The following is a 26,915-nucleotide window of genomic DNA, read 5'->3' as shown; positions in this document are numbered from 1 at the left end:
ATATTATAATCATGAAAAGCTCTTGAATGTGGTCAGATCTTTAAATTTAGAAGAAGGTTTAATTAGCTTCTCTATCAAATTAAAAGTTTTACACACTAAGAAATACTATTTGTGGCATATTGAAAGGACCAGCTTTATAATCATGAGAACTGGAGGAGAATTTTATCATTCTGCACTTGATCATTGAAATCATTAGATAATCCTTCTACTCAGAACATCTTACCCAAGAAATTCATGTTTTGGATGTTAGTTTATTTTATGGCAGCTAGTTACTTACAAGTTTGTACAGCATATAAACAGAGCAGAAACAAATCATTAAATTCAGCAGCACCCACATAAAGTAATTGTGGATTTTTATGTGAAATACCAAGCCATTGAGCAATGGTACTATTTTGTACAATATACTTACAGGGAGATCTTCACAGAGACTATGCAAGTGTTCTGTCTAAAAACACAGTCATAATAGGTGTTCCTTCAAAGAGTCAGTGTTCATCATTGCAATCAGTGTACAGTTTCAACAGTGCAGTTCCATTTATACTTCTCAAATCTTTGCACAAATTAAGTTTTCCAAGTTTCAGTTGAGCTGACGTATTTCCAATATGGCATATGACAATACTTCAAATGGAGGAAAGCATTCCAGTAATAGGTTATTCAGCAAAGTAGAACTTTGAATGTTGTGGGGTGGGAGGAGGAGATGTGAAAGGGATCTAGACTCAGTGTTCAATTAGCACCCAGGTACCAGTACATGTTGGGAAAATACAAAAATTAAGTTTTGGAAGATGAAGGGACTGGTTTCTCATTAATATTTAACAAAAATATTTTAATATTTCTATCTCGATACCAGTTAAAAGGAAAACATGTCAAAAACAGTGCATTTAAAAACATAAGTCTTGAAATAGTGCACAGTTTAAAATAAAAATCAAATCTATTGGGCAAAATATCATTTGTCTATTTTAACTATCAAAAGGAGGGAATGTCAAACAAATAAGACAAAAATAAATCTCACTTCAGACAGATAAAGATTTGAAACAATTGTCATTTAATTACTCTGTAAGATTCATAGCTGCATTTTATCATTTTGCAGTGGCTTACTTTATGTCATTGCTCCCATCCCCTTCTAGTGTGACAATGCAGTACAAGACAACAGCACTCTAAGACTAATCCTCATCTGAACTCTTCCCCAAAACTAAACTGGAAAATTATTTTAGGCAAAGAAATTTGAATGATTTTTCAAAAGATAAAGAGAGCAACAATTGTAGATAAGTAATTTCTTCTTTGATTAACTATTAGGAGCACATAACATAATGCAGGGCAAAATTTGCAGTGCATCATTCACATCTTTTAATTATACATTGGCTGTTCTCAAATACAGCGCTGTATTTTCCATTCTTCTCTTATTGTAAACCGTTAAATGCAGAAAATGATAACATGAAATCAATTCTGCTGAGCCTGGGGTGTACTAAAGTAATATAGCAAACATCTGAAATGCAAAAGCATTAACTCACTGGCATCATCAAATTTGAGGGAAAGGATACATGTGTTTTTAGTGGAATTATAACCAGTATATAATGAACGCTGATTGCTTCTGCAACACTAGTGTTAACAGAATATAGCTAAATAACGATTGTAATTCAAAATATCGCAAACTGTGTGGAGGTTTCTTCATTAAGATGTTTTCTGCAAGTGAAAATGCTGAAGAACATGACCATATCTTTTGCATGTGCTCATGAAAAAATCAAATCTCCCATCCTCCTGAATCAGAGCACTCCACAGCAAAAGGGAATGTACTCATTTATGTAAGTGTCAAAGGGGGAAAAAATTGCTTCTTGCTTATCACAGTTGAAGAGAGAAGCAAATTGATTAATGGGTATAGGTGATTTTTCTGTAATCACAAATATTTCCTGTGTCATTATAAAAATGCAGCTTACATTTCCCCCATAAAGTGCCCCTGTTTATCAATGCCTGGTCACAAACTGCATACGACAGGAATTTGCAGTATACAAATAAAGCAAAACACTGAAAACCATCGTACTGTAAACAGACCAGGAATCACCAGCTTACAACACCTAAATGGCATTATGGCTAGGATAAATGACACATTTTTATCTAAAAATTATCTTGCACAATTTTTCTTCATTAAAGACATTTAATTAAATCATGTTAGGTTATGCACAGAATAAATATAGAACAAATATACTCTTATCTTATATGATGCTATTTTACAATTTTAGTTAGAAAGGTAGTTTTCTTTTTCATATCTTTTGCAGTTTTTTTTCCTGTGCTTCTAGCATTGGGCACAATCCGTGTTTACTCAAGTGAATATTTATTCGGTCCTTTGGGCAAAGTAGGAGTTTATCATCTGAATCTCTACTCAACTTTAATAGCACTGTCTCCATGGTAACATGCAAGTAGAATTGGTTCTACATGTACACGTCAAAGGTGCAGTGCTATTGGAGGTCGGAGGTCAACGGGAAGAAAACCCTGTAGCCATACTGCAGCCAATGACTGGTGTCATGTCCCAGATCTGCAGAAAAAGCAAAGTAAAAGGTAAAAAAACAGTTATAGCAATAAGGCATTTTATCATTCATTGAAATATACAAGTTCTGAAGATGCTTGATCAGATAGATGATGATTCCACTTGTCTGGCAACGTAAAATGAAGAGGCACAGGCCCTTGATAAAAGGGAGTGAAAAGAGGAGAACATTCTTCATTCACAAAGGTTGTGGATCTTTAGATAGTTGTGGATTTGTCTATTATGGAGTACATTTAAGGCTAGGATAGGCAGCTTTTTGGTCTCTCAGGATATCAAGAGACAAGGCAGGCAAGCAGAGTTGTAGCCCAGGATTAGCCATGACCATATTAACTGGGCAAGCATGTTTATTCTTGCTGTTACCTTATCTAGCAAAGTTGGGCAGAGTAACTGTAAATTGGGAAGAAGGAAATTAGACTTTGGGTAATTGTAAAATGCTGGTCGGGGAGGTGGTGGTGGGGAATCCTTGCATGGTTCCTTTAAAAGATGTTGCTTTTTCAGGGCTTAAGACATTTAAAACAGTTGTCTGTGGAAATCAGGCGGAACATATGGAAGTATAGAGAGCACCCGAATTGAAACATTTGCATCAAAAGGCCATACAATTAGCAGGCCAAGCGGTTTTTACCAAGACAACAGTCTTTGAACTTAGCCAATCACTTCCAACAAGGCCTTAGATACCAAAAACCTATTAAATTTAACTCTGATGGTTTTGACAACATAGGACTAATCCTAATGTAAGAAATATTGATATGTCATCAAAGGTATAAAAGAAGGGGCCAGTTGGACAAAGACCCAGAGAGCTAACAGTCATCCACCAGAGCTAACAGCCCTCCGCTCCTGAGAGAGAATCGTGGGCTCTCTCGGTAACTTATGTCTTAGAGAAAGCACCATCCTAAATAATAACAGTACCAATGGCGGAGAAGACGTTTCTGACAGAAGAATAGAGGCATAGAACATTACCAAAGACATGTGACCTGGCTGTAATTTTGAGAGACTAAATTCTGTTTTTTTGTATGAGTGGGACTTATATATATTGGAACAGCATACCATTAGAATCTTATTTTATTTGGGAATAGTTAATAGCTAGAATGGATTTATTCAGATTGTTAATAGTTTCATTAATTTGTTCACTGTTAGAGTTAGGTAAATAAATTGTTAGTTGCTGATTTTAAAGGAAATTGTCAGTGATTTATTTTATTTAACCACTAGAAGTTGTCGAAAAGCAAATGACACCACTTTTCACACTTTTTAAAAAAAACACAGATTATAGAGTGTGATGCTCCTCTGCAGGTGTTTCAGTTTTCATTCTCAGAGTTGGGGGTCAACCTCTGCTTTATAAAACTTGTGTTCTTTACAGACGATAACATTTATATTCAACTCGCACAGGTTACAAAATTACAGTTACCAATGTCCACTTTCTGAACAGCCACAGATAAAATTTTACAAACCTAATTCATTTTCTTGGATGGCAATTATTTCAGTTGCTTTCCTAGCTTGCACAGCAAGACCAGTTTTTTAGATTGTGGACACATGAAACTGCCATTATTCTCCAATTTAAAAAGGCAACCAAGCAAAAGAATTCTCCCTTATGTTCAGGTAGTGGAAACATTGCAGCAAGTGAAAATATCTGCTGAGGGACAATAATTTTGGTTCCAAGGGAAAAAACGAGAGTGTGCCAGAGTCTGGAATGAGACTGGATTGGGTATTGTCTTAAGCCAGAATCTCAGATAGTTCAATCCTTAGTTGGCTTCTCGTGCTGTGCTCTCTTCTCTGCTTCAATCAGCCTTGCACATCCACTAACGGAGCTATGCAAATAACTGTGGTGTGCAGGATACAAATTTTCCAAATTTTTAGAGATGCACCACAGAAAGCATCCTATCTGGATGTTTCACAGTAGGGTACAGAAACTGCTCTTCCCAAGACTGAAAGAAATTAGAGTTGCGAACATAGCCCAATCCATCCCGAAAAGTAACTTTCCATCCACTGACTCCATCTATACTTCCCGTTGCATTAGGAAAGCTACCAACGTAATCAAAGACCCCTCCCATCCCAGTTATACTCTCCTCCACCCTCCCCTTCAGAAGGTATAAATTAGTATACATGTACAAACAGGTTGAAAAACAACTTGTTCCACACTGTTATCAGATTTATGAATGAACCTCTTTAATGTTAAGGTTGATCCCTCTCTGCACCTTCTCAGTAGCTGTAACATTGTATTCTGCATTCTATTCTATTACCCTGATGCTCTTGTACAGTTTGACCTGCTTGTAAAGCACGCAAGACAACACTTCTCACTGTACCTCTATATACATGACAGTAATCAAATTACATCAAATATGAAAACTCCAGTCGCCAATATTTGTCATGTTGAAATGCAGAATACTGGAACTCACACAATCATTGAAATGTCAAAAACCGCTGTGTTCGTCACAGCTGGCTAAAGCTAGATATGATATTTTTAAAAATGCACAAATAGCATAAACGAGGATGTGGGCAAAATAAAAAAAAACAGCCACCCACTCAAAGTGAACAGCTTACAACTGTGTAATCTTGTGTACTTTAGCAGTTCCGTTGTAATACAGCTGACGGGATATGGGGCACGGTTGGAGACCGAGCCACACTATAACTCTATCATCTTGTAGACTGTGGATTTTAGTTTTCGAGGAAAAAGAAGGTTGATTAAAGAATCTAATATCCCCCTTTTGAAATCCAATGCAATACATATTGCATTGAACGAATTCAAGTCCCAGGAATGATTGATAACATACAAAAGTTAATCATTCTGTCCCAGGGGATCCAAGATGGCGGCAACCCAGCAAGTCTGAGTCTACAGTGCTCTTCCTAAGACTTGGGTAAAGTGGGTCACCCACCCCCACCACACTCACCAACTCATTCATAATAGCTGTTTAATTTAATTAGTTGCTTAGTATTACATTTAAACAGTCTAATATTTAGTAAAAATGACCAAAGGGAAGGGACCCCGCAGCTCTCAGCAAGCAGGAACTCCTCCCCCACCCTCTCCAGCTGCAGCTGAGGTGTCCACAGCTGCCCCGGGGGACTTACCTACAGTGACAAGCCTTGTAGAAATGATCTCCAAGCTGGATGCGAAGATCGACGCTTTTATCGAGGAGTCCCGAAATCGATGGGACTCACTCTCGGCCACGCTGCAGAAGCACGACTGAGACATTAAGGAGATCGAGCGCCGAGTTGGAGGGGCGGAGCTAAAGGCCGCGACCTCCGAAACTACAGCGCAATCGGCCGTGGATTGGGTCTGGACTCTCAAACAGCGAGTCCGGACCTTAGAGAATTACATTGATGACCTCTATAATCGAGGTCGTCGAAAAAATATTCGTTTGCTGGGCCTTCCTGAACGGGAAGAGGAAGGCCAGCTTACAGCATTCCTCGAGCAGTGGCTGCCACAGCTTTTAAATCTGGAAGCTGGATCAGGCCAGGTAAGGGTGGAATGGGCCTACCGGGTCGCAATACACGGGCCCGGCTCGAACCAGCGCCCACGCCCGGTCCTGTTCCGGCTACAGGGAGAGGCAGATACTCCTAGAAGTTTCTAGAAATCTTGGAAAAGACCCCCAAGCTATGACCTATAAAGGATCCAAGATCATGTTATTTCAGGACTTTTCCCCAGCTCTGGTCCGAAAGAGGAAGGCATTCGACGAGGCGAAGAAGCGTTTAAGGGACTTAAATATTCAATACTCCTTACGCTACCCAGCGACGCTACGCTTTAACCATGAAGGATCCGTGTATAACTTCGGATCGCCAGAAAAGGCTAAGGAATTCTTGGACTCTCTTAGATAAATTGTAAGAGACAATGGATGTTGGTTTGCCTTTCCCCCTGCTTTGGTTTATATACCCCCCTTTTTTTTTCTTACCTTACTGTTTAATACTATCATGGGGGGGGGGAAAGAAGAGGGATTTGATTTTCTCCCCCCCCCCCCCTTTGGGGTTGTTTTTTTAAATTATTTTATGTATATATGTGAGTATGTATGTATGTGTGTGTATATGTATATGTATATAAGCCGGGGGGTTTGGTTAGTATTGGTGGGGGGAGGTGGTTACCTTATTCTATTTTACCTCTGTCTTTAGGAGCGGAGTTGTTTTCCCCTTGTTATTTTGTATTATTATATTTAATTATTATTTGTTGAGGTTGTAATTTTATAGTTATATGTTTATATATGGTATTAACATTACCAAATATATCCAGGTGTTGGTATGGGTGGGGGTAGGGTGCTCACTGTTAACTCTAGCTTTGTATTATATCTGGATTCTCCTCATTTTATTGAGGAGCGCCTGGGTCAAGGGTGGGGCATTGGTTGGGAGAGGATATGAGGGACTTTTGGAAAGGAAGTGACACCCCCTGGGAACAAGGGGGAAAATCTCCACTTAAATATGTTTTATATATTTTTTATTACTTAGAAAAAGTTTTTTATTATACTGTTGTGAGTGTATTAGAGAGCCTTTACTTTTGTAAATTTTATATGCTCTAGATATTCTGGATATGGTTTCCCCTCCCGAGGGGTCTCGGATTTGCCAGGATGATTATGGTTGATCAGTCGGTTAAGTGGTGCACCTGGAATGTCAAAGGGAGTAATTCGCCAGTCAAAAGGAAGAAAATATTATCAAATCTTAAGAAGGAAAGAGTTGATATAGCTCTCCTACAGGAGACACACCTGTCGGATAAAGAACACTTGAAATTACAAAAGGGTGGATTTGATCAGGCCTTTTTTTCTTCTTTTAGCTCAAAAAGCAGGGGAGTTGTTATTCTTGTTCGGAAGAATTTCCCTTTCAAAATCCTAAAGCAGATAAAAGACGAATCTGGACGATATATCTTGATTAAAGCCCTTATAAATGGAGAGGAATATGGGATTTTAAATTTGTACTGCGCCCAGGCACACCCCTTTAAATTTATAACGGAAGCCTTTTCAAAATTGATGGCTTTTGGTGCCCGTCATACAATTATAGGAGGAGACTTTAATTGTATTATGGATCCGGAAATAGATAGGATTCCCAAGAGTACTGCGGGAGTATCTCCCAGATCTAGACAATTGGTGGATCTGAACAAAGAATTATGATTAGTAGATGTATGGAGATGTCTTCACCCACAGGGCAGAGATTTATCTTTCTACTCCAATCCACATAAATGTCATACCAGAATTGATATGTTTTTTGCCCCCTCGATTTTTTTTAAATTCCGTATCATCCTGTAAAATAGGTAGTATAGCAATTTCCGACCACGCTGCTGTATATATGGAAACTAAGGCGAGGAACAATGGGACATCCCCTCGGCATTGGCGTATGGACCCCTTCCTAATGAAAGATAGTAAGTTTGTAAAGTACTTCTCTCAAGAATTTAAAACTTTTTTAGAAATTAATTCAGGTACGGCTAGCAATCCGTCAATGATGTGGGAGACCATCAAAGCTTACACGCGAGGTTTGATCATCTCCTACTCAGCGACCCAGAAAAAATTGAAGGGAGAACAACAGCATCTGCTTGAGGCTCGCTTAAAAGCAGCTGAAACAGCATACACTGATAGACCTTCTATTATTAAATTGCAAAGGATTACGGCTCTTAGGACAGCTCTAAACACTACGCTTACCCAAATGGCTAAGAGGGAAATATTATTTGCAAAACAAAGGTTATATGAATATGGCGACAAACCGGGTAGATACTTAGCATTTCTTGCAAAGAAAAAAAAGGCCCCTCAGACTATTACGTCTATCAAGGAAAGTACGGGTATTTTGACTCATGATCATAAAAAGATTAATGCGATCTTTAGAGAATTTTATTCTGAGTTATATAAATCATAGGATTGTGAAGACAGGACTAGGAGGAGGCAGTCATTTTTAAAAAATTTGACCTTTCCGGGCCTAACTCCGGAACAGGTATCGGTCCTAAATGCTCTTCTAACAGTCCAGGAAATACTTGATGCAATTAGGCAACTTCAGAGCGGTAAGGCACCGGGCCCAGATGGTTTTCAAGCTGAATTCTATAAAGAATTCACAGAAATATTGGCTGGTCCACTTATGGACATGTATAACTATGCATATAGTCAGGACTGTCTCCCGCCTTCGCTGAAAGAGGCAAATATCTCTCTTATCCTTAAAAAAAAGGAAAGGATCCAGAAGATTGTACGTCATACAGACCAATATCCTTGCTAAATGTAGATTTTAAAATCCTTTCTAAAACGTTAGCATCGAGACTAGAAAGGGTACTGCCACATATTATAAAGGAGGATCAGACGGGGTTTATTAAGGGCCGTAGATCATCCAATAATATTAGAAGGGCTCTGAATATGATTCAAGCCTGTCATCAGGGAAAGATACCAGGAGTAGTGGTTTCATTAGATGCGGAAAAGGCATTTGATAGGGTTGAATGGTCATATTTGTTTTACACATTGGAAAGGTTTGGGGTTGGACAAGTGTTTACCAAATGGGTCTCAACATTGTATAGTGATCCCAAAGCAGTTGTGGTTACCAATGGATTAGATTCGGATAGCTTCAATGTGGGTAGGGGCTGCCGTCAGGGATGTCCTCTCTCGCCATTGTTATTTACGCTAATAATTGAACCACTAGCAGAAGCTATACGAGCTGATCCTAATATAACGGCCCCGACGATTGGTACAGGTAAACATAAAATTACCCTTTATGCAGATGATGTTCTTCTATTCCTCAGTAATCCTCTGATGTCCGTACCTCGCCTAATCCAAGTTATTAATACATTTAGCGCATTCTCAGGCTATAAAATTAATTTTTCAAAATCGGAGGCTATGCCAATGGGTGGCCTTGCTATGATACCCCACTTAGTGGACGGTTCCCTTTTTCCCTTTCGTTGGTCCCTGCAGGGCTTCTTATATTTAGGCATTTTTATTACCCCAGTATTTGGTCAGTTGTATAAGGCTAATTTTGTGCATTTACTGGAAAGGATAAGGCAGGACCTCCAGCAATGGGGAGACCTTCCAATTTCCTGGCTGGGTAGAATAGCACTAATTAAAATGAATGTCCTGCCCCGTCTCCTATATCCTATGAGAATGCTTCCGGTGATGCTGCCGAGGCTGGCTCTACGTAAATTATACGGCTGGCTGGGTTCCTTTATCTGGAATCATAGACGGCCCCTCATTAAGCTGAAGAAGCTACATCTTCCACAGGCAAGGGGAGGATTGGACTTCCCAGATTTTAGGAAATATCAGTTAAGTTCCCTATTAAGTTACATAGCTGATTGATTGTGGATCAGACAAGACCCAATCTGGTTGGACATCGAGGCCTCTCAAGTAAAATACCCACTTATTAACCTTTTATTTTCAGACAAGAGGAAAATCATTACAGATCACTGTAAAAACCCTATAATACTAAACACAATTAAGGCTTGGAATATAATGCGGCAAAATGAGGGTAATTCACAAACATCCCCCTATGCACTGATAGTGGGAGCATGGGGATTCCAACCGGGGTTTACAGATGCCACTTTTAAACTCTGGAGATCCAGGGGTATCTCATGTCTAGGGGACCTATTTAAAGATGGGGTCCTGATGTCTTTTGAACAGCTGCATCAGAAATTCGGATTACCAAATGGAGACCTCTTTCGATACTTCCAAATTCGAGACTATATACAGAAGAAGACTACGTTATTAGATAGCCTTTATAAATCAGATAGAGAATGTAGTCTCCAAGACCAGGGCGGGTATCTTCCGTCAGTACTATTTATCATTTACTACATGATGAAGTATCGGGAGATATAGATAATCTGCTTAAAACATGGGATCAGGATTTGGGACTAGAAATCTCTATAGAAACATGGAATGATATTTGGGAAAACGCTAGAAGAATTACTATCTGTAACAGGCTATCCAGCTGAAGATACTTCATAGGGCCCATATAGCACCGGTTCGATTGGCAAAATTTAAGGCAGAAGAATCTCCGTGTCCCAAATGTAAAATAGAGGTGGGCACTCTCGTACATTGCTTATGGACCTGTCATAAGATCCGTAGATATTGGACTAAAGTAGCAAGTACCCTGACAGAAATTTTAGGAACGGAAATTAAAGTGGACCCTGTATCTCTCCTTTTGGGCTTTTCGAACTTTCCCTCCCTGGACATGTACGGGAAGAGACTATTTTCTATTCTCTCTTTCTGTGCAAGGAAAAATATTTTGGTGAACTGGGCGGCTGAGGGCCCCCCTGGACTTTCAAATTGACACAGATTAATTATGGAATGTATTCCCCTTGACTTCCTTACAAATATGGTGCACCGAAAGACCGAATTATTTCATAAAATATGGCAGCCCTTCTTGAATTACATAAATACAGATATTTCGGCTATCCTAACAAGGGCTTTTATTTAATTGAGATTACAAACCTGGCTGGTCCGGGGCCCCTTAGGAGAGGAATCCCGCACGAATACTGGTTTTATTACATTTGATGTTAACACATTCCGAGCATGTAAGAGACTTAAATATACACTCTGGTTAGTTGTAGGTTAGATTAGTAGATAGTTGAGTTTTGTTTTTTTTTCCTTTTTCGGTATTTTTTCTTTTGTTAAATTTTGGCTATTGTATATTTGATTTAATTGTATATCAATGTTTGTATTTGAGAGTTTTGTTTATTTTTGTAAACTTGTAAAAATGTTAAATCTCTAATAAAAATATCTATATAAAAAAAAATTCTGTCCCTCCAGCCTGATCCCAATCATTAAGATCTTGGATAACCCATTCAATTCAAATTCTACTCCCAATATTTGATTCTCTTTCCTTGCAAGAATCTATTCACTGTTTAAAAGATATTCAATACTCCTGCTTCTACCACCTTCCGAGGAAGAGCTCCAGTTGGACAACACTGAGGGAAAAAAAACTCTCTCCTATCCTGAAAAGGGTGACCCCTAATTTTAAAACAGTGCTCCCTAGTATTGGACTTACCCACAAAAGTAAACGTCCTTTCATCATCCACCTTGTCATGATTGGGAGTTTGTATGCTTCAAATCAATCCCAGTGAAACAAGCCCTAATTAATCATGGATTTTCAGTCTAGATTGAAAAACAGTCTTTTTATATCTTGTACATTGCTACATCTCCATCCTTCCACCTGAATACCTAACATTGAAATACAGTTCAAAGCCAAGCAACATCGAGTGAGTGATCAGGACCACGATCCTCCCACCAGAACTGGATTTCATACCCATGTAATAAATATTGTATGGAACTTAATCGCTGAAACAGGTTTGTGTGCTGCTAATTGTCTCTAGAATTTGAGAAAACAATGTTATTCACATTTTTAAACTATCCTTTGCCTCAGTACCAAAATGAAAATGGATGTGTGAACACATTGAGGGAAAATGACCAAGAAATCTTGGCATGTGACTCTTCTATACAAATATATAACCCCTAAGCCACTGTAGGCGGCACAGTGGCTCATTGGTTAGCACTGCTGCCTCACAGCACCAGGGACCCGCGTTAGATTCCAGCCTCGGGAGACTGTCTGTATGGAGTTTGCACATTCTCCCCGTGTCTGCGTGGATTTCTTCCGGGTGCTCTGATTTCCTCCCACAATCCAAAAGATGTGCAGGTGAGGTCAATTGGCCATGCTGAATTGCCCATAGTCTATGTGCATTAGTCAGAGGAAAATGGGTCTGGGTGGGTTACTCTTTGGAGGGTCGGTGTGGACTTGTTGGGCTGAAGGGCTTGTTTCCACACTGTAGGGAATCTAATCTATGTAGCCTCTCTACAAACCGATAGCAAACGGCATTTTCACATGGTAGAAACTAAAACTATTAACCACTCAAATAAGATAGCTGATTTCATGCCTTCAGGAAGGAGTGATGCTTTGCCAAAATGCACATTACAAGAAACAAATGCTTTAACATGGACAGGAAACTAGTAATTGTTTGTGATAATCAATCACAGAGAGCACATTTCAACCCTAAAGTTTTTTCAAATAATCTGGGGCAAAACAATATAACAATGATTTTGAAGGACTGGGAAATATTTAAACTTTCATAAGTGAAGAAAAAAAAGAGACCTGTCAAAAAACCTGCAAGATTAATGAAATTTGAGTCATTTATGGACAAATGGTAAAGCAACATCAGGCAAGGGCCTGATGCACAATTAAGTATGAATCTTCAGAAGTTGCTGTGTGTTATGCCATTGCCCTCACCATTAGATTCACCAAAGTGCCATTTTGCTATTTATCTCACTATTGACATAAATTGAACATCATGAACTTGCTGTATCCTCATGTTAGATGTGAACTAAATTGCTCAAATAATGGGTTTGATAGATGCTGCATGGTAATACACATGTCAATCTTTTTGTTATTACACATCTGTGACTGTGTAAAAAAATTTAAAGGTCCCACCAAGTGATACAAATTGCTCATCCACCTGAAGAAATGTAAAAATATTTTGTAAATACTCTTAATAATGACAGTAATTAACATTGATGTCACATTCAACTACTGTGGAACTGAAAGTTAATGATTGAAAGAGTGACATCTCATTCCTTCAGGTTGCCAATTGTTTCAAGAGATTTTAGAAAGGTCATCTTTAAAAAACTCTTTCTCTCTCAACCCAAAATTGCTTTCCTTCCTTCTCTTTCTATACCGAATTGGACAGTGAATTCACACCCTGCAATTCACTGCTCAGTTTTTCCTCTTTACATTTCTCATTCCTTAGATTAAAGTAGAAAGCTGGTGATTAAAGCTGGTGGTTATCTAAAATCCAAATTCTATCGCATTGCTGTTACCAACTCTCACTTCTAGAAACTTGGTGGGCAGTATTGTTTGAACTGACAGGAGCAATGTCAAATCTAAATAACAGATGCCATTAGGTACCCTGGCTACATTTAAGTCTGGTCCATCATTTCTGCATGCCTCCCATCACGCAGGGCATTAAATGCAACATTCTTCCCCCAATAATTTACTTCATGAGTAATGGTTAAAACTTTGCAGGAAGGCTTGTTTAAGTGTATTGAACAAACTCCTTTAAACTAAGGGCTTAAGTCAAGCTGAACAGATATCGGAGAGATAAAAGCAAAAATACCTTCACAATGCGATCACTTCCACAGGTTACCATCAATCCTCTTGCGTTGTCCAGATTCATGTGTGCGATATTATGTTTGCCTTCATGGAATGTTGCCAAAGAAGTTCGACTGTAATATTAAACATTGCAATAAAGACGCTTCAGAGTCAGCATCAATAAAAACAGTTGAAAAAGTATTCCTGTCTGACAAGTTGCTACTGAGATCATTTGCAGATAAGTAACACTTATAACTTGCCCTGAATATCCCATTAAATGGCAAAATAATTTGCTTAAATAAATAGTCTAATTAACAAATGCTAACAAAATTGTCGCTGAGTCCAATATAGTTTACTTCTGCAATAGGCATATAGTGCCTCTTATGGATTAAGATCATCTGAATTTTTTTTAAAGATAGAAGAGAGAATTAATTTTCACTGCTCAGAGAATCCTGCACAAAGGAATATTAATCTTAAAGCAGATCTAAGTCCTTCAGGGATAGAACAGGAAGAATTTCTTCACGCAAATGGTAGTGGATATCTGGAATATTATTCTCAAAAAAACGACTGAGTCTTGACGAATTTAAAATTTCAATACGAAGATTGACAGCATCTTATTAGAGAGCAGGTTTAAACATGTCGAACTAAGACAAGCAAACTGAATCACTGCTGCCACCATAGCATGAGATAGCTTCCAACAGGGTGTTTTTACCAGATGCAGCAATGCTTATACTTGCTCCATAACCTGAGAAACTAGGCACAGATATAATAGTGTTGAAGAATTAAACAGACATTCATTACAACCAATTGTTATGCATAAAAATTACATTCCCCCTGTGCATAAGGGTTTAGGATAATTTTAAGTTATGAGGATTATAACAGAAGAGCATGTTTTCAAGAGAGTCTCATATACAAAGAGACTGGAGAGAAAATAGCGTATGAGACCTTTTATATCCTCAGGTTACATGCTATGACGCGGTGGTAAAATCATGAGCATGTATCTTAAAGGTATACTGACAGCAACATAACAGAAGTGATTTAAATCAGCAATGATCCAACTGCATGTGAAACAACCTATTCCTGATCCTCACGTTCTCCTCATGGATAATAGATCAAGCCTTTACGTAGAAAATATTTTCTACAATACAACCGAGGGCTTCTAATGATAAAAATGGTTTCCTATCTCTATTCCTAGGGTTTTGCAATTGAATGCAAAGTCCAGGGATATGCAACATACAAATTAAGAACAGAAGTAGGCCATTGAGCCCCTTGAGCCTGCTCAGCCACTCAATAAGTTTATGGCTGATATGTTTGCGTTTTGAATTCTACAATTCCAACTACTCCAAATAATCCCCTGTTGAAGAAGAATGTATTTTGTTCTGGTGTAAACATAGTCAGTGACCAAACCTCCTTCACCTTCTTTGATAGAGTTCCAAATCACACAAATCTCAAAAAATAATCCTCATCTTGTTCTTTTTGAATTGAGGAGTTGTATTTGTTACTTTTCAGTCTGATGGAATCTTTCCTGAATCTAGAAAATTTTGAAAAATTAACACCAATGCTACCTCATTGGTCACCATTAAGGTCTTAGGATGAAACTGCTGAGGACCTGAAGTTTTGTCAGTCCACAGTCCGTCAGTCAGTTTGGTTTTTTCTTTCTTTCTTCATTCATTCATTCATGGGATAAGGGCGTCACTGGCATAGCCAGCATTTATTGCCCATCCCTAACTGCCTAGAGGGGAGTTAAGAGTTAACCATATTGCTGTGGGTCTGGAGTTTCCTTCCCCAAAAAGATATTAGTGAACCAGATGAGTTTTTCTCGACAATGAATTTGTGGTCATCGTTAGATTCTTTCGACCAGATAGTTATTTAATTGAAATTCCACACTCTGCCATGGTGGGATTCAAACCCAGGTCCCCAGAACATTACCAGGCTCTCTGAATCAACAGTCTAGTGATAATACTACTCGGCCATCGCTCCCCCCACCACCACTTTCCTTGTTATTGTAATTTCACAAAGTTCCTCTTTTTATTGTACCTCCTGATTGATTCCTTTTACTGGAATGTTTTTGTATCCTCTTTTGTGGAGGCGGAAGCAAAATATTTTTCTTTCTTTCATCCATTTTATTATCAACTATTAACACTCTTCTCACTCTCTAGAGGATCAACCCTCACTTGACTTACTCTTTTCCTTTCTAAATACTATACCAAGAACATTTCATATGCATTTATATTTCTACCTAATTTCCTCTTTTGCTTCAATCTTATACTTTAATTTGCTCTCCTGATTTTTCTTTCAGCCTTTTTTACCATTTTTACATTCCGTCCAATCATCTGACCAGCCTCTCAACTTTTATGCAATTATATGCTTTTACCTTGAGTTTGATGTCTTCATTAATATTTTCAATTAACCACGGGATGGTGGGTCCTTTGTTAGAAATTTTCTTTATAGTTATAATATTTGTATTCTGAGTATTTTGAAATATGCTGTTAAATATCTGTTGCTAATTTTCTATTGATCTATCTCCTATCCTACTATCTCAATGCACTTCAACTAACTCAGCTTTTAGGCCCAGTGTTTCTCTTACTCAAGTTTAACACACCAATCATGGATGTAGTCTTCTTCCATTCCAACTGAATGTCAAATCCACTTAGTGTGGTTGCTGTTACCAAGGCGGGCCTTTACTCTGAGCTTATTAATTAATCAAATACCAAGTCTCATGAAACCTGCTCTGTGCTTGGTTCCAGAACATGTAGCTTTAAGAAACACTCTCAAAAGAATTCTATGAACTCATCATCCAAGTGACTACAGCTAATTTGATTTTTCTACTTAATATGTTGATTAAAATTGCCCATTTTTATTGCTGTCTCTTTATCACAAGAACTCTATATTTCTATTTGTTTACTTTGTCCCACATTGTGTTACTGTCTGAGGGACTATATACTGTATCACTTCCACTAATGACTTTTTCCCTCTCTATCCCTTAATTCCAGCCAAACCAATTCTAAATCCTGATCTCCTGAATCAACTATGACATCTCGGATTGATAGTGCCAGCTCTCTACCGTAAAATAGTTTCCTTCACTCTTCTTGAATGTAACATTCCCTTCAAAGTGTAGATATAGGCTCTATCTGAACACGTGGGGTATACACAAAGTTAAATTAATTGAAAGTAAATGTTAACAAAATAAATATGATCTGATCCAATCCTTGTCACCATGCTGTCATATTTCTGCAAGTCTATTAAATCAAATTTAAGTGAATTGAAGTACATTGTTATGCATGCTACATGCATGCAGATGAAACCTTTGATTTTGTCTTTTATTTATTTTGGCAATGCATACAGTTGACAATATATACATCATTTTGGATAATGATTTGCAAACTAGCCTCCAGCACACTGATCCACAGATTTTATTCAAAACACTCTCTCATGAAGTTAGGTGAACTCAGTAAACAGCTGTGTCCATTCAATATCATGACTAAGCATCTAGGCCACTTAACCATTGCAAAATAAACTTGGCGTTCAATGAAAATGTCCCATCTGCAGCTTACAGCAAGATTAAGATAGTGGATCATTCAAGGAAATCATTTCTCATATTTTCTGCAGTTTTCTTGTAACCTACATCCAATATCACACATTGATTTTAATTATTTGCAAGGAAATCCAAGTGTCTTTCTTTCCTTCCTTTCCAAAATGACAGCACAGCAAAGAGCACCAGCTGGTTCCATGGGGAACATAATTGCAAACACAGACTTTGGGTTTTAGCTGTTGTACGCTTTGGCTCTAATATGCCACACCAGGCAATCTCAACAGGAAAATATTTCTACACTGAAAAGTAGTTTTAATCCCAACAAAATGGAACTCTGCCAATAAACGCACTTCATTACAAAATGAAAAGCAAGGATATATAGAGAAAACAATTTTAAGCACTGAAGGTTCCTGATTCAGAGAAAAAACATTTTACGCAGAGACAGTATTGCATTCAAATAAATTTTTTCTAAAAAAATCAACCTAATTTATGGATGCTATGTCTCTCCCAGCATTTAGGAAATGCTGAATCAAACGTGTCTAATTTCTAACTAACCGGCAAAATTAATCCATTTGGATCCTAATCAATCAGCAGGCACAGAAATCATAACCAGCAAGTGAGATTCACACAGCGCTGTTGGTCTCCTCTAATTCATTAAATTGCCTCACTTTAAATAAATGCAATTTCTTTTTATCCATTTCACACTTCATCTTGAAGAGTCAATGGGAGATGCAGTCTTAACAGTTAGGTGAAATGACGATACTCACTCTTCATCCTTGATGGTGTCAAAGCAGTCATTACAGACTCGCACCTGAAACTCAAAGCCCATCACCGGGTAGGTCGTACACTTGGTACTGCATTTCCCACAAATAGCTTTGCCACATTTTCTGCAGTGATGCTAAATGTAAAATAAAAGATTTATAAAAGAAAATATTAAAATAAATTTCCACTCCATCTCCTATACAGAGTAGCAATGTTTTTCAAACAATGGCTCACACGTGAGCAACCTTCAAATCTACAACTCTTCAGATTGAGTTTCTATTCAATTTCTGAACTGAAGTATTATAATTGACATTCATCTGCACTATTTAAATTTGGATGGGTTCTTAAATCTCTATTTTATGGAGTGAATTTAAAAACTTACAGGTGCAGACATCTTGAGAGTTTTTCCTGACACTATATAAAGTCAAACAGTGACAAAATGGTAAAGAATTAGACTGGCCATTTGACAACACTCTGGAATGAATCTTCATCAGAAGAATACATCTTTCAAATCTTTAAGACTTCTCCATGTCAAACTGTCCAGCTGTGGTATGGGCATGAGTAGATGGAATTAGATAGTGGTGGAGGTCAAGGGATGCGGGGAAAAAGGAAATGTGATAGAATTTTTTTTTGAATTTCAAAAATATACTTTATATGTACTTAGATGATTTAAATTAATAAATAAATAAATAAGTAACGATTCTTAAACATATTTGTACAACCTTTGCAGAGGAAAATAGAAACAAAACGAGCTTCTTTACAGTTGCGAGAAACAAAGTAACCTCTGAATTAGGTTCATTTTGAGGCACTGAGAGGGTCTAACTATTGAACAAACTCTCATTACACTTTGGCAGAAAAACCTTAGATGGTGGACTTTCCCCACTGTGCCATGGCAGCAGTTGCCCCAAGCTTTAGTGTGTCCCTCCGCATGTAGACATCGACCTTGGAATGTGCCAGTCTGCAACACTCAGTTGGGGGTCAACTCTTTACACCGGAAGACCAGTACGTTTCAGGCAGACCAAAGAAGATGGTCTTTCACTGATTTGATAGCCCTCCAGGTGCAGTCGATGTTTGTCTCAGTGCGCGTCCTGAAAAGCAGACTGCACAGCACAGAATCCTGCATCACTGTGCTGTTTGGGACAAACCTTGACAAAAACCACTGCATTTCTCTCCAGATTTTCTTTGCAAAGGTACATTCCAGCAGCAGATGTGTGACAGTCTCATCACTAGTGCAACCACTTCGAGGGCACCATGTGGTGGCACACAGAGACTGGGCACGCATGAAGGATCTGACCGGCAGTGCCCCTCTTAAGAATCAAGCAATGTCTTGGAGCTTGAAGGAAAGTTCTGGTGAAGTGGTATTCTGCCAAACAACATTGACAGTCTGCTCAGGGAACCACCTGTTAGGATCCACCCCTTCCTTTTTCCTGCAGGGTCTCAAGTGACCAGTTCCTAATGGATTTGTGAGTAAGGGTATTATTTTTTGCAAATTTTTCATGAGGGATAGGTGATGCAGAACAATCCAACCACTTGAGGCATTCCACAGCAACGAGGCTAGACCGATCCTTCGTAACACAGGGGTCAGCTCGAACCTCAGAATGTAGTGAAACTTAAATGTTTCCGTATTGTGGGTCTACGCACAGCTTGGTGCAGCTGCACACAAAGGTAGCTTGGGTACATCCTTCCCAACCCCTCCCCCCCATTATTGTGTTCCTGTGGATCCAGTCTATTTTTGATCTCCAGTTGAAAATGGCTTGGGGGACTACAGTGCCGCAAGCCCAGGAAATAGGTCAGACCTGCACATATACAACAACGCTTAAAAGTACATCACACCAGATGATCAAGTTTTGACCTGCAATGGAGACAGAGCAGTGCTCCAAGAATCCACGTTTCTGCCTCACCTTGGTGATATGCTCCTCCCAAGTTTGTTGTGCACACCACGACCCCTCTGAACCATACTCCCAGCACCTTCAGGTGATCTGTCCTGATGGTGAAGGGGGTAAAGGATTGGTCAGCCCAGCTCCCAAACAACATGGCCTCGCTCTTGTCTCTATTCCAGAGGGCAGTTCAAACTGGGCACTGACAGCGGATTGGTGCAGAAAACAGTGATGTCATTCACATACACTGAGGCTTTCACCTGCAGGGCTCCACTGCTGGAACAGTCTCCCCTCTCAGGCTCACATCCTTCCTGATGGACTCTGCAAAAAGCTCCATGGAACACAGAAGCAAGGCAGGAGAGAGCATGTCCCACATGTAGGTGTGCAATATCCTGTCAAAGGCTTTCTCCAGGTCCAGGCTGACTAGGCAGGCATCTATACCCCTGTCCTGAACATAGGCAATTGTATCCCTGAGGAGCATGAGAATCTCGGAGCTCATCCTGCCCGGTACAGTACAGGCTTAGTTAAGGTGAATCACCAGTCCCATAGCAGACCTGACCCAGCTGTTAATCCAGCCCCACAGAGCTGAATACAACCTGGCCAATAGGCGGTCACTTCTGGAGTTTTATTCTTTTCAAAAGGACCAGAGGGTCTTGTTCAGCTCATCCAGAGATTACAGCTTATCCAGCCTCTCTCATGTGCTAGGACTCTATGATAAAGGACAGGAATGACTAGGAAGCTATGCTATCTGTGGGCTTTGTGTCATACAGTCTGGCATAAAAGGATTTACTGATCCTCAGGATGTCAGATTGAGATGAAGTTACCAAGCCAGCATCTTCCTTCAGGCTGCTGAACACTGAGCTCTCGCTGTGCACTTTCTGGAAGAAGAAAGGTGAGCACATCTCATCCTGCTCTGCAGAAAATTATCAACTATGCTCAGTTTATAGATCAGTCAGATTTTCTGATATTGCAGCAATATTTGATACTGGAGCCTTCACACTGAAGAGAGGCTAATGCATTCCCATAACTCCCATTGTCTTCGTTGGATTCATCCATTTCCACATTTTGCACCTTCACTTGGTCAACCGGTGAATTTGGCTCATGTTCCCAGGTCTGCCTCATTTATGAAAGTACGTTTTTTGCTAGTCACTGTCTTTAGTGGGGAGGCTTTGATTATACAAGCACTTTAAGATTCTTAAACTTCTCAATATTAACAATAATGGCACAAGTTTTCTGTCTCAAGATTGCTGAAAACTGAAATACAACTGGAGATGTCCCATCTAAGCAGTCACCTCTAACTTCTGTCGACTTGCCCATGAAGTTTGAACTTCCAATGGACAATTCCCCTGCTCGCCACAAAAGTTTCCAACTTTGACCCAGAGGCTTTGGACAGTTCACTGATCTGGATTGTTATCCAGTGAAATGTTAGGCAGAAAATGTCTAGGCCAATTGCTCAGTAACCATAGAACTGAAATCCAATTTCTCACATTGGCCAACCAAATTTACTCAACTTTGACTGTTCCCTTACACCTGACCACCTGTCTAACTCGATCCTCCAACAAACTCTCCCGATTACATAAGCTGCCTGCTACTCTAACCCTAACTTACCTAACACCCATTCCCTAATTCTCACACTAACCTGCTATTCTTCTCAAACATCAACTTTCTAGACTTTGTCCTTTTCCTTACCCTTCACGCATTGATCCACTTATCCATTCACCAATAAAAGATGAACAGTCAGTCAGTTCTTCCCCATGATTCTATGTCAAACTGGAGTTTTTCATGGCATACTGTGTTCCCAGGCTTGGAAGACAGGGCAAGAAATGGGGAGCAACAATAAGGTAGCTGAAAGTTTAAACAGAATGATAATACAAAGACAATTGCTGCTCTTTGAGAGATCTGGACCATTGTTATCGAGGTTTACAAAATTATGAGGGGCATGGATAGGATAAATAGACAAAGTTTTTTCCCTGGGATCGGGGAGTCCAGAACTAGAGGGCATAGGTTTAGGGTGAGAGGGGAAAGATATAAAAGAGACCCAAGGGGCAACCTTTTCACACAGAGGGTGGTACAGAAATGGAATGAGCTGCCAGAGGATGTGGTGGAGGCTGGTACAATTGCAACATTTAAGAGGCATATGAATAGAAAGGTTTTGGAGCTGGGTGCTGGCAGGTGGGACTACATTGGGTTGGGACATCTGGTCGGCATGGACGGGTTGGACCGAAGGGTCTGTTTCCATGCTGTACATTTCTATGACACTACGACTCTATGTTATTTTATTATGTTTCACTACTAATATATTGGAAATCTTAAGTTTCCTAGGGTTTTGAAGTCACAATTTTGGAAGATCACCTTTCTGTTTTACATACAGTATTTCATCAAACAATACTAGAGAGTTGCAGTTATCGCCTTTAAAATATTAATTAACATAGGTCAGCATTAGCTGGTTAAAACAAACCTTTGGGATTACATTTTTTTTTTAATTCTCTCAAACATTCAGTTTCAGTTCAATCTCTGAAGCCCTAGAGTAACAATCGTTTAATCTCTGGGACTCCCAAACCATAAACCTATCTGGACACCCATAATTTTTAGGATGTAGTTCTAGAGACTTCCAATTATCAATCAGATTGTCTTTCTAATTGAACAAGATCATTCTCTTGCATTTAACTGAAAAGTGGCTATTTTTTTGTTAATCTTAAGCCCTTCATTTTACAGAATGACTACAATAGAGTTTCATGTACATCCTGGTATGACAGTTGCTCAGGATTGAGAGTCTTTTTCCAAAAATTAAGGAATGCCTTAACTCATGTTTTCCAGTTCTAACAGACACATACGGAGTTTCATCATTATTTTGTAGAATATTCTTGGAAAAAAAAGTGTTACTTTGTTCGATGTCTCTCTACATGAGCTGAATCAGTTTTGGTTTCATCACTTTCTGGGAAAAGAACTGCCTGCCTGAACTCAGTTCATTACTCTTGGATTTCAGTAGGCTGTAGTTTCTCTTGTTAATGTCCCTTTTGTTTCAGTTACAATGGCTGGTTTGTTTCCTCCTCTGACCAAATGGATTTTCTGCAATATTTTCTTTTTTGGGAAATGAATAGTGCCTTTTTCTCCTGTTCCTCACTGTGACAAACCAGTATTGCTCATGTTGGTTGAGACCCCTCCGAGTTGTATATTATTGGTCACACTTCTCAAAAGGGAAATGCCTTCTGGTTTGGCTTCTGTCCTGTATTTGACAATAGTCAGAATATTCAGTGTTTCTTATTTAGATGCAGTCTGAACAGACCGATAGTTTGATTGACCTTGCATCTGTGGCATTTCCATAAAATATTTTCAGTCACTTTTAGATTAGATTTACTTCTCTACCTCTTCCAGCTATTATGTCTGGACCCATTAAGAATGTTTTCCTTTATCCCTTAATCCGATATGAGCATTATTGGAACGACCTGCACTTACTGTCCATCCTTAATTATTTTTGGGAATGGGTAGAAAGGCTGCAACCTGTATTGTGTAGATATACCCAAGGTCCCATTTGGTCATGGTCTCCAAGTTTATTTTGGTTTGTCAATGCGATGTGGGCATTGTTGACTAGTTACGATGTTCCCCATCTCAATGTTCAGAAGGCAGTTAAGAGTCAACCATATTCTTATGGTTCTGAAGTGATGTAAAAACCAGAGTAGATAAGGATGGCAGATTTCTTTTGCTAAAAAGGACATTAGTGAACCAAACAGGTTTTTACAACAAATCAACAGTGATTATTTGGTCAGCATTAGACTAGCTCTTTATCCCAGATTTCTACAGAATCAAATTTCACCACCTATCGTGCGACTCGAACATATGTCTTCAGAACATTAGCCTGGGATTCTGGATTACTAGTCCAAAGACATGGCCACTATATCACTATTGCCCCATTTAACCCAGTAAAGGGATGGCAGAATATTTCTAAGTCAAGATGATGTGTGACCTGGAGGAGAAATTGCTCGTGGTGGTATTTCTGTAAATCCACTGCCCTCAATTTTCTAGGCAGCTAAGTGCTACAGGTCAGGAAGTGCTGTTGAAGAAGATTGCTGCATTGCATCTTGTAGATGGTACACACTGAAACCACAGCATCCCAGAATGAATGTTTAGATGGTAGATAGGGTCCTGTTTCATTAACGTGCTTTGACTTACATGGCGTGAGCTTCTTCACACATGAGGTACACTCATCCAAACAAATGGAGACTACCCATCAGGCTTGGGACTGGCGCCTTTCAAATGATGGACCAACTTTGGAGTGTAAGCAAATAGATTATTTGCTACATTAAAAAAAAATTCTCTTATGTGCTCTGGTAGCCAGGGGGTGTGTGTAAATAGTCCTGTTAATCTTCTTGCCATTGATAATCAAAGGATGTTCACACTGGGGATTCAGCTAAAGCACTGTCATTGAATATCATAGGTGAGTAGTTAGATTATCTTGTTTGAGATGTACATTGTGTTGCAGACGTCTGGTAAAACTTGCCGCTCATCTGAATACTGCCCAGGTCCTGTTACGCCCAGGCATAGACTGTCAATATTTGAGCATTATATATGGAACCAATTCTGCATAATTATCAAGTATCCTCACTTCTGATCTCATGATGGGATGAAATCATAGTTGGAACAGGTGAGGATGCTGAACCTAGAATACTGCTCTGAGAAACTGTTATACCAATGTTGTGATCGGAGATGATTGGCCCCCAATAATCGCAACTATCTTTCTTTGCACTAGATAGGATTCCACCATTGAAGAACTTATCACCATAAATCCCTGCCACACCCAAATCTTGAGAGCCCAATTCTCAGCAACTTAAACAGCAGGTAAGAAAGGCTTCTTTATGCCACACTGGATCCAATGCTCCCGTTTACCCTATCACCATTACCCCCACCTCAGTCTGAATATCACACTCCCCAGCCGCACACCCTCTCTCATTTATCTCTCCTCCCCCTCGACTCACAAGCCTCATTCCTGATGAAGGGCTCTTGCCCGAAACGTAGATTCTCCTGCTCCTTGGATGCTGCTGACCTGCTGTGCTTTTCCAGCACCTCACTCCAGACTCTAATCACCAGCATGTGCAGTCCTCACTTTCTCCAATGCTCCCTGATGTCAAGAGCAGTTGCTTTCACCTCACCTTTGGAAATAAGCTCTTTTGTCGATGTTTGGACCAAGGATATTATGGGGTCTGCAGAGAGTGGTGCGGGCAAAAGCCAAAGTGAGTGGTAGTCTTCTCAGTTTTTATTTTCTTGGTTGCGTTAAGGCCTGACTTGTTTATTGTTTGGGTTGGAATGGGGAGTGGTGTCCCCAGGCTGTTCAGTAATGATATACCGTATCTTTACTGTACTCACCTCTTGATTCGCCCACTTGCAAGGATGGAGGACCCTCTTTAGCACTAAAGTACTAATGTCTTTAAACAGCTCAGGATGAATGCTACCTACATCAAGCTATGAAATATTGCAAGAGAAAAATGTCAACAAGATCAACCAAGGTTCCAGAATCCACAGGAACATTGCACTTGAACAAACTATGCTCCCCTCTGAGTGTTCAACAGCTTACAGAAAATGGTGATGAGACAATGCAGCAGACACACACAGCATCGTGATACATTCTAACATTCAGTACAAAATTATCCTCTTATCTGAATGCTTAAACTGTTGTGTATTGATCACAACTTGGTAAGCTTGCAAGATCAATGGTACATCATGGATTCGGAAATCTGAAGAGCGCTGACCTGAAGAAGCATCCCTCAACATGTCAAAGAAAAACTAAGATTCAGGAGAGTATATCTGGCCAAAGGCAATAGCTCAAAAGCGCTGTTCTAAACCACACCTGCACCCCATTGACTGCAGAGGTTCAAGAAACCTGCTCACCATGTTCTCAAGGGTAATTAGGGATGGGCAATAAAGGCTGGCAAAACCAGTGATGCCTACATCCCATGAATGAACCAAGAAATTCTAGAACACCAGAAATATTTTGAAACAAGTATTTACGGTATCAATCATCTAATAAAACAGTCAAATATTTTAGATTTCCCCCACATACCTGTCGCAAACCAAGGCTCTTTGTGTCCCACATCTGTTTTAAGTTCCAGAAGAATGGCTGTTTACAGTTTTGACAAGAATCACTTTCCTGCCATTGGGGAGCCTACAAAACAACAGTTAAAAGTTAGAAGAAAAATGGAACAAACGGTGATGCTATTGCTTTGCACTTGGAAGTATTGAAGGCAAGTCAGAAACAAGAAAATCTATCATTTCATCATTAATATAACATAACTTGGCATACTCAATTTGAACAGTTTGGTTAAGTGGGCTTTTTATTTATATTCTGTGGGTGAATTGCAGGAAGAGCTGAAAGGGAGAGTAAATTTCAGTAGAATCCTGTGGCAGAAAACGAGCAGAGGAGGCTTCGGCCCCATTTTCCTGCCACAAAAAGTTACATGCTCCAATTATGCTCTGAAATAACACTGAAAAGTAGTGAGAAAATTCTCCCACTACACACTCAGCTGCAGAGAGTGAGCTAATTCAATCTTTTCTCATCAGGCATTCTCCTTAAACACGAATCGCTCATAAGTTGGTGCTCAGCTCAATATTACCCCATTCTTAACAGCCCTTTTATAATGTAACAAATGGAACTGGATATAGTTGCTGCTCCAAATGTGATATTACACAGATTCAGCAGAGCTTCCACTGATCCAACTAAATATACCAGCATTTGATTAGGTTTTACTTGTCACTGCCAGTGATATGTGTATCACTTTGTACAGAGTTTTTTTTAAAATAAAATTGAACCACATAGAAGGTGTTAAACATTCATGCAAAATTAAAAATGCACAGGAAAAGTTTAAGATTCCAGGCTAGTTGGAGTCCAAGTGACTGCAAACCAGGAACATCACTGATATGGTAGGCTCCAGTAGGATTTCAACAAGGATATTGCTGATCAGGATTTTAAACATGTGATTTGTTGACGTGTAGAGAACAAACATCAAAGTTCATAAAACATATAATTAACTCTTCAAAACGAACTGATAATAAATAGTAAGCAAACAGCCTAGAGAGTCAGAGTCTTACAGCACAGAGCCAGGCCCTTTGGCCCAAACTAGTCCATGCTAACCAAAATGTTCATCCACACTAACTCAGTTTCCCTGCACTTGGCCCATATCCCTCTAAACTGTTCCACCCATGTATTTGTTAA

At 39.3% G+C, this 26,915-nt stretch overlaps 1 protein-coding gene across 1 annotated transcript in view; it reads right to left on the bottom strand.

The window, feature by feature from the left end:
• Nucleotides 1-231: 231 nt before the first annotated feature.
• wdfy1 (WD repeat and FYVE domain containing 1) overlaps nucleotides 232-26,915 on the bottom strand; it is a 92,022-nt gene continuing 65,338 nt past the window's right edge. The window contains 4 exon segments of the mRNA XM_087993680.1: nucleotides 232-2,524; nucleotides 13,566-13,674; nucleotides 17,840-17,970; nucleotides 25,767-25,868. Coding sequence (XP_087849806.1) covers nucleotides 2,465-2,524; nucleotides 13,566-13,674; nucleotides 17,840-17,970; nucleotides 25,767-25,868 — 402 coding nt within the window. The 3' untranslated portion in view covers nucleotides 232-2,464.

This window comes from Chiloscyllium plagiosum, unplaced genomic scaffold (genome assembly GCF_037043375.1).
Source record: "Chiloscyllium plagiosum isolate Xiang-an unplaced genomic scaffold, Cpla_swu_hap1 HiC_scaffold_13, whole genome shotgun sequence".
Classification (NCBI taxonomy): domain Eukaryota; kingdom Metazoa; phylum Chordata; class Chondrichthyes; order Orectolobiformes; family Hemiscylliidae; genus Chiloscyllium; species Chiloscyllium plagiosum.
The sequence above is the reverse complement of the archived record's forward strand: the minus strand, read 5'-3'. Positions and strand labels throughout refer to the sequence as shown.